Below are 9,245 nucleotides of genomic sequence, written 5' to 3' on the forward strand. Positions count from 1 at the left end.
GTTTATTCCATGTTTATTCCAACGTCCAAGCCCTTGTGGGGCTGGGATCCGTACAGGGTATGTGCTCCAAAGGTCTTCACCCTGAGTCACTGAGGGAAGGGTTATTTACCAGAAAACAGAAGAATTCAGTGCTTTGAAATGAGAAGTCACCTCTCTTTATCTGTAAGGCTTCCAAAATTCGAGCTGCCTGCAATTTCCTGGTGCCATTCCAGTCACGGGATCAACAGAATCACCCTTGCTGGGCAGTGGCTGTGGCCAAGAATCAGCCCCAAAGGCTGAAGGAGACTGTTTTTGTTGCCATCCAGGTGTTTTGATGCTCTCACTCAGCTCCCTCCCAACAGATGCAAGAGGCCTGAGTCAGCAAATGAGAACTGATTCCCAGGAATCCCTCTCCCTTCTCAGATAAAGAGGGAGAAGGTAGGCAGGGCCCTGCCCCAGAGGCACAGGAGCACAGCTGGCAGATGAGGGGGTGAGAGATGTCTCCTGAGGGAGTTTCTGGGTGTTGACGCAGAAAGAAAGGTTTAAAGCCCCGTTTTCCTCAGGTAAAATCACTTCAGGATCAATACTGGCACTTGGCATAAAGCCAGCGCTGGAATCCTCTCATTTGCTCTTTAGTAATAAAGAGTTTGCTCCTGTGGGCTCTCCTTCCAGCTCAGACAGGATTTGTACAGACAGCACAGCAGACTCACTGGCAGAAAGAACCCTTGGAGTGGCAGGAAGCAGAGCCAGGAGGGCTCCTGGGAACACATCACGAGACAAAGAGGGACCCGTGTCATCCACCAGCACAGAAACCCACCCTGTGCTGGAAAGAGGGGAAAGGTTGGTGAGCCAGAACAGGACAGGGTGGCCCCAGGATCATCCCAGACACCCAGATGGGCCCCAGGATCATCCCAAACACCCAGATGGGCCCCAGGACTGCAGAATTCAGGGTTCTGTAAAGGGTGAATTACCCCCTTGGGGTAAGAAAAGGGGAAAAAAAGGTTAAATCACAAAGGAGAAACTAAGGAAGAGGGTGATTGTGGCCACCTGAACCGTCCCTCCTGAGTCAGAGGGGACAGAGCTGGACCATTCCAGCCAGAGGATGAAGAGGCTGCAGGAGAATCCTGAATTCCTCCTGAATCTCAAGATTGTCTGGTCCCACCTTTCCTGAGAAAGGAATCCTAAGAAAGGTTATCCAACACTTGTCCAACTGCATCTGGAAAGTGATGGGGACTCCCCCCAGCCCTGTTTGAGGTGACACAGCTATTGCATATCTGGCAGTGCTGGCTGACACCCCAGGGAAGGGCTGACAGGCAAATCTGGGGATAATTTTAACAGGGCCAGATAGAACCCACAGACACGACTGACTTGTTTTGTCAAGGAAAGCAGAAGGGAAGTCCATGGATCCTGGTTCTGCCTGCTGGAAATGCAGCTCTGCTTTGCCTCTGGAGCACCCCTCGCCACTGACACAGTGACAGTTGGGCTCCTCGTTCCCTGCAGGAGCATTTACTCATTCCCAGCTTTGTCAAGCACCTTCCCCACCTCGCTGTTCTCCCTTAGCAAGACAGGAAAGTGCAAACACACCATTCAGGGAAGCTTTTTGCTCGTGTGCTGACCCTCAGCAGCACAATAATTTACATAAATATCACTGGGTAAACACAAACCCAAGTTCAACCCGACCCTAAACGCCTCTGGTAGACAATGGGGAGCTCCAGAGAGCTTTGGGAGCTGAGCTGTGTGTGGGGTGGACAACGTGGGACCACCACCACGTGGAATGTCCCCAGCAGAACAGGATCACCCTTGGCAAGAAGAGCAGCCCAGGGCCAGGGACAACACGACCAGCCTTTCCCAGGAGAGCTTGGGAAGTCATGTTCCACTTCAGAAGGCAAACAAACCCCTCTGCCTGTGTTTCCCCAGTGGCACTCGCGCAACAGCACAGACTCAGTAAATGAAAATCACCTCGGGGAGAGCAGAAAGGTTCCTGTGAGGGATTCCTGCTTTCCACTCTGCCCCACCCCTGCCCTGCAGTGCTTTGGGACGGGTGAGAGGGGATGGAACGCTCTGTACCTCATCCCCCTCCCCCAGAAACACCCCCCGAGCTGCACAAGTACCTTTTGGTGGGCGTGGGCGCTCCGGAGGACACGTGGGTCACCACGGGCTCGTTCATGTTACTCACAGGCCGAGGAGGGCTGCAATGGGAACATCCATGCCTGTTAGTGACTCACAAAAATGAGGAAAAAAACCAACCCATCCCTTGGGAAAAGCCCAGCCCTGTGTCCTGTGACGGTGTCAGGCCGAGAGCAGCAGCAGGAACTGCTTCACCCAGTGGCACCTGAAGAACTTGGCCTGCTCTGGTGCTTCTCACAATCCTTGTGTTACACTAAAAAAATCAACATTTCAGAGCACACAACTCACCTTTGGCACTGTCGAGTAGCTCAAGCCAATGTAGGAACCATTCAAATTGGGGCAGTTCTTTCAAATGTTTAAAGAAATGAAGCCAAGATTTGTTACAACCAGCACTCACTGATACAACCAGTGCACACACACACCACCTGCTTGGGGTTCATTTTAATGGGATCAAGTGGGTTGGAATAAACAAATGGATAGAGCCTCATGTTCCTCCCTGTCCCACACAACCCAGCCATGGGCTGGTGAGCCACTTATTTACATCCTCAGACCCTGAGTTTCCCAGTGCCAGGGTGCTGAGGCCACCTGAGTGCTGGTGTCAGTGCAGGGGAGCCCACAGGGAATGTCCCTGGCCAGCTCTGCCACGGGGTTTGAGCTGCTGGGAGAGGAGAACAGCAGCAGCTCCAGGCATGGAATCAATGCTTGCTTACATTTACCCTCCAGTGACACCCAAAGACATCCCCCACCCTTCGGAATGAGGCTGGAAGCCCATCCAGTCCCACCCCTGCCATGGCCAGGGACAGCTCCCACCAGCCCAGGCTGCTCCAAGCCCCGTCCAACCTGGCCTGGGACACTCCCAGGGATCCAGGGGCAGCCACAGCTTCTCTGCCCAACCTGTGCCAGGGCCTGCCCACCCTCACAGTCAACAATTCCTTCCCAATCTCCCATCTGTCCCTGCCCTCTGGCACTGGGAAGCCATTCCCTGTGTCCTGTCCCTCCATGCCTTGTCCCCAGTCCCTCTGCAGCTCTCCTGGAACACGGATTACAAGCCCCACAGGTTTGTATTTGCCACCACCTTTGCATTCACACTGCAGTTAACCCTGGAATTCATCCCCAGGAATTCCAGCTCCAGCTTCCTCCAGCACGAGGGCACAGAGGGAGCTCGACCTGTTTGCAGCCTTTGCCTCCCCTGGCATTCCCTGCTCAGCCCCCTGATCCTGCCCCTCTTTTGGAGTAGCCAGGAATTGCCTTGAAACTCCCCAGCTTGTTTCATTTAACCACCCTCAGAGCCCAGGAATCCAGGGAATCAAACAAACACTGAAAAAACCACCCGTGGTAACGAGCAGTTAATTAACAGGGCTCTCCCTCCCCTCCTCAGCTCCCCACTTACTTCTCCCTGACCGAGCACCAGGAATGTCCCACCCACATCTGCAGGGCCAAACTCTGCTTGTTCTCCCAAACATTCCCTTCCCAGCTCTGCATCCACTCCTGCCCCACACGCACCACGGCCCCCACGTGCAGCTCTGACAGGAACACCTCCCACGAGCAGCTTCTGCCACCAAAATTGTGTTTTCCAGCCACATTTCCATGGATGTTGGCTGGGATTTGCATTTGGGAGGGGACATCATAGGATTTCCTTAAACACACAAACACCTCCTCAGTATTTTATAAGACAGTGGATGCAATTCACCATTTGCAATCTGGTTTTAGCAGCATTATTAGGGGGCATTTCCACCAGTTCCCTCCAGTTCTGCAACTACCAGTATCCCAAAGTTTCCAGCTCAATCCTTGCTAGCAGTGATAAAGGCAAAGGAAAAAATTAGGAACAGCTTTTTAAAGGTTTCAGGGTGGAGACTGGTCAAAGGTTGGGCTCGATGATCGTGGAGGTCTGTTCCAACCTCACTGATTCTGTGATTCCACGTCCTTATTGAGCCCAATAAAGCCTCTCCCAGGCCTGAGGATTTCTTGAGGCCATTCATCTATTTTTGGGGAATATCTTTTGAAAAACATCTGTCAGGATGGCACCTGTGTTTGCTGGTACAGCCACGACGGAAACATCGCCTTGATCATGAGACCAGCAGGATGAAACCCTGAATTATTCATGGAACCAAGATACACAACAGCAGTGGAGCAGTGAGATCTGCTCTGTGGCAGATCTGCCCCTGTGTGACATCTGCTCCTTTGGCCCTGCAGTGCAGCTCAACCCCACTTTACCAAAACTTCTGGTTTAAAATTCCCCTTCCGAGATGCTCCCAAGAGTTGGGGGAAAAAAAAAAACAAACAACCAACCTTTAAAATATATTAAAATGTTTAAATTAATTTTTAAATATTTAAATGAATATTTTAAATGCAAAGTATTCTGGAACCAGCTGCTGAGGAGGGGTTTTTCTGCCTTGAAAACCTCACCAGAAATCACAGCTATCCAGGCAGGAGTGATGGGAGTGATGGTCAGCAAACCCCAGCGCAGTTCTGGTCAAAGAGCCCTTTCCCAAACAGCTCCTGGGAGGAGTTTGGGAGTGAGCAGGAGCCAGGAACGGCTCCCAGTGAGCAGTTCAGACTCTTGGAAGGCAGGAAATGTTGCCAGTGTGGATGAGAGGAGTCAGAGGCCCAGGCACATCCCAAACACAGCTCCTGTCCCGGGCTCTGCATCTTGTTTTGCCCCTGACCTCAGTCTGACAGCTTTGCATGGGGACTGTGCCAGAGGATGGTGCTGGATCAGCAGCAGAGCCCCACAGCTCAGAGAGGGAGCACAAAACCACAGGGTAAATGATGATTCTGGAATTCCTGAAGTTGCTTCCTGCAGTTGGGCACTGCAGGTGACAGAAACAGCGTGGCTGGGAGGGACATTGTGAGGGCACCCAATCCCCCCCCTCCCTGCCCAGCTGGATCAGCCAGAGCAGGCTCCCCATCAGGATCCTCACACTCCAAGGATGGAGACCCCATCACCCCTCCAAGCAACCTATGCCAAGGGCTGAACTGCCCCAGAATCCCAGAATCAGGGAATCCCAGATTGGTTTGGGCTGGAAGGGACCTCAAAGCTCATCCCATTCCTCCCCTGCCCTGGGCAGGGACATCTTCCACCAGCCTAGGTTGCTCCAAGCCCCGTCCAACCTGGCCTGGGACACTCCCAGGGATCCAGGGGCAGCCACAGCTTCTCTGGGACTCCCCACCCTCCCAGCCAGGAATATCTCCATAACACCCAAATCTAAATCCACAGCCCAAACACTTCCCCTGCTGTTCTGCTCTCTTTGCCTGAAGAGCTCCACAGTCCTTGGAACACCCGTGGAAGTCCATCAGGTTGGATCCCCACGTGCTTTGAGACTCATCAGCTCCGACGTGAGGAGGTCACAGCACACACTTGACAGCACCGAGCACTTTCTGTCCAATGTTCTCTCTCCTGAACAAATTCCATGCACTATTTAAGGGGAAAAATTCTCTTCCTGTTATTTGCTGGGTGAACTCTTATCCTCCCAGTACTCAAAAACCTATCAGGAAGGAGGTGGAAATGAAGGAACAGCTTCTTTTGTGCAGTGTATATTATATAACCAAACTCATAACTAAGGCCCTTTATTTATTATTCAAATCTAAATAACGATCTCCTGCTGCCTTTTCCCCTCTCCCCTGTGCCTGAGGGTGCAGATCCAGGATCAATACCTCTGTTCCACGGGAGGCATCAAGGCAGGCCAAGGAAAGAAAAGACAAATATTGAAGAATGTGAGAGCTGATAATGGTAATGAAAAAATAAAATTCACAACAGAAAGCAGAGGTGGTGGTGGGGGAGGGAGGGTGGAATGACCCTTTTCCACAGAATTAACGAACTAGGGACACAGAAAGGCTTCATCCTGGGAAAACAACAGCAGGAGCTGGAGCACATCCCTGGGGCGATGCTGGGACCCACCAGCATCAACCAGGAGCAAACCAGGAGGTTCTGGGGAGCGAGGGGGCTCTGCTGGAATTACACAGTTCAGGGGCTGCAGCTCCAGAGGGAGGTGAAAAGCAGGGATGCTTCAGGGACAGCTCAAAGCTGGAAAAACATTCTTTTCACCAGGAGAGTCGTAATCCCAAACCTCCTCTTTAACGGCCAATTATGTGGTGGTTTGATGGCAGCCTGCACATAAATCTGATTTATTCCTAATAAAACCAAACCGCAGCGAACAAGCAGAGACAGAACAAAACCCAAGAGCAGGAGCTGCGGGGAGGGAGGTGCAGGAAAGCCCCAGAACAGCTCCCATGGCCGGGACAAGCTCTCTAACTGGAAACTTTAAAGCTTTTCAGGCAATATCTTGTGTTTTTTGTTGGTATTTTCTGCTTTGCACAGGAAGCTATTCAAAGAAATCTCCTGACCTCTGTTGTATCTGTGGCTGAGGTCAAACATCTGTAGTGAGTCACTCCATGATCTGGGTATTAGGATGTAACTGCAGGAACATCTGTGTGGATGCTCTGAGCTCTTTTGCCCAAACTCGTGAGGGGAAAACTTCCAAGCAGGAGAAGTTTTGGAAACCTTTGTTTGTCACACACATGGGATTTTTCTACAATGGCTGAAGTCAAGTCTGTGGCACGACAAGATCCATCAGACACAAATGGAAGGATGGAGCGTGTCCAGAGAAGGGAACTCCATGGAAAAGTGGGAATTTGTTGCCTGTCATTTCTGCTGTTAAATAAAAAGAGCCCGTTTAAAGTCCAAGGGCACGTCCAGCAAGGAGGAGCTCGGAGCTGCTCAGGTTATTTTTGGAGCAAGGAACAAAAAAAGAATCAAACCAAAACAGGGGTAACCTGAATTCTCAGGCTGTGCAGACCAATTAATTATGCAAATGAAATGAACTTGAGAACAGAAAGCCATCTGTGGCCACCCCTGGGTGGCAGAGAACCAAGTGGCAAAGTCCCTGCAGCCTTCACCTGCTCCTTCCTCCAGAGGTTCTGGTTCCAGCCCCGAGTCAGAGCACACCACATCCCAGCCTTGTTTCATCAGATTTACATGTTATTGCACTGCAGTTGAAATGCTGGGTGTCTGAGGCCTCAGGAGGGCACTGCCCACTGCCCTGCACGGCCTCCTGAGCAGTGCCAGGCACCAGCACCTGCCAGCAGCTCCTCCCTGGAACACGCCGCTTCCTGCCGGAGCATTCACAACAGAAAATTAGGAATTGGTTAAAAATAGCGTCTGGCACATCTGCAGTGAGAGCACCAAGGGCAAACACATCCATGGGGCTGCTGAGCCAGCAGGGTTTTACCTACAGAAAGGGAGCGACATTGTAGTATTAAACTGGATCTCACCACCCCATTCCCACGCAATTCCTGGGAGCAACTTTCATGAGAAAGCAGGAAGTTTGCGTGTCAGATGAACTCCTGCTTGGTTCTCTTTGTTAGACAGCAGAAAACAGCCAATTCCTGTGTTTGTGTCGTTCAACAGGGGGGTTATTGGTGGACTGGGAATGAGGAACTGCCTCTGCTTCTCTTGCCAATCCCAGAATCCCAGAATCACTGAGGCTGGAAAACACCTCCAGGATCACACAGAGCCCTCCCCGTGTCCCATCCCCACCCTGTCCCCCAGCCCAGAGCTCTGAGTGCCTGCCTGGGACACCTCCAGGGCTGGGCACTCCAAACCTCCCTGGGCAGCCCCTGCCAGGGCCTGACCACCCTTTCCAGGGACAAATTCCTCCTGCTGTCCAACCTGCACCTGCTGCCCCAGCCCAGGGGCCTCCTGCCCACCTGGGCACCCCTGGGCTCGTGCCCAGTTCAGTTCTGAGCTGGGCTCTCCACGTGCCTTTATGGAGCTGTTACAGCCCCCTTTTACCTGTCCCTGATGCCACTCAGGAGCAAACAGCCCAAAGCCATCCCCGACACAAAGGCAGGCAGAGGAAAATCACAAACAACCCCTAATCCACCAACAATGTAGGTTAAAAACCTCTAATCCCAAAATAGCAGCCTAAATATTTGCCAAAGGGAAACGTTTCAAACGGGTTTGGATCCGACAATGTCTCGTTCCTGCTGCTGGGATGACAACCATGTGCCTGGGCAGGGGACTCAGGGATTGATCTTTTGTGCTGTGTCCTCTGGAAAACTGCAAATTGAAGGTGATTTTAGCAGCAGGAACGACAAATTTAAATGTTAATTTTACAAGGTTTGTCGTCATTTTTAAAAAGAGTTGAGAGTGCTTCTGTTCAGATGGTCAGAAACAAATTAAACATAAAGAGAACTTAAAAAACAATCACAATCCTGAGAGCATACACAGATAATTGGGATTTTACAAATGAGAACTGAGGAAAATAAATCCCTGAGTGCTATAACAATACCCAGTGAAAATAAATGCAATTTATTGCACAGATTATAGAGTTTCTGAGCAATTTTACCATGAAACCTGCACTGTTTTTTTGTACATAACGGCCAATTTCTTTGTGTGCAACACCCCCAACAAACCACCGATGAGCTGCCTCATTCAGCTGCTTCTCCAGCAGGGAAATGGAGCAGCAGCACCTGCCCAGAGACACCGGCACGGGCAGGGCTCGTTGCTGTGCCTCTGCACCTCCAGCCATCTGCAACACGCACGTTATTTACTACGAGATGCCACGGCGAACGCGGCTGTTCCCCCCGGAAATGCCATGTGGGAATAATGAATGACCGATCCACAGGATCCTCACTGTAAACAAGGCACTTCCCGACGACTTTGTTCTGCCTTGCTCCAGGATGACTCACAGGGAAGATGGGAAGGGAGAGCGCCGGGTGCCTTCCCCACCCCCGGCTGCTCAGGCAGACACCCACACCACGTCCCTCCCCGAGCGGCTCCTGCATCCCTCTCCGGATCTCCTGTGTCCCCCTGGGAGCTGCTCCTGTCTCCCTCTGAGCCCATCCGCATCCCTCCCCGAGCTGCTCCCGTGTCCCCTCTCCAAGCTGACCCCGAATCTCTCCGAGCGGCTCCCACATCCTGCTCGCAGCTGACCCCGCGTCCTTCCCCGAGCCGATCCTGTAACCCTCGGAGCTGACCCCGCATCCCTCTCCGAGTGACTCTGATGTCCCTCTCCAGCTGCTCACGCATCGTCCCCGAACCAGCACCGCATCCCTCTCCGAGTGACTCTGATGTCCCTCTCCAGCTGCTCACGCATCGTCCCCGAACCAGCCCCGCATCCCTCTCCGAGCAGCCCCGA

General features: G+C 52.2%; 1 protein-coding gene across 8 annotated transcripts in view; it reads right to left on the reverse strand.

Annotated features, from left to right (window-relative positions):
* LOC114069948 (dystrobrevin beta) overlaps window positions 1–9,245 on the reverse strand; it is a 109,031-nt gene that overhangs the window by 77,209 nt on the left and 22,577 nt on the right. For all 8 annotated transcript variants that reach the window (XR_003573845.1, XR_003573846.1, XM_027907096.1 and 5 more), the window contains one exon: window positions 2,091–2,168. Coding sequence is in view for 6 of the 8 variants with exons in the window: in XM_027907096.1 (XP_027762897.1) it covers window positions 2,091–2,168 (78 nt within the window). In the remaining 2 variants the exon portion in view is untranslated. The remainder of the gene's footprint in view (window positions 1–2,090; window positions 2,169–9,245) is intronic.

This window comes from Empidonax traillii, unplaced genomic scaffold (assembly GCF_003031625.1).
Source record: "Empidonax traillii isolate 1590-97213 ecotype Southwest subspecies unplaced genomic scaffold, ASM303162v1 scaffold1399:size139372, whole genome shotgun sequence".
Classification (NCBI taxonomy): domain Eukaryota; kingdom Metazoa; phylum Chordata; class Aves; order Passeriformes; family Tyrannidae; genus Empidonax; species Empidonax traillii.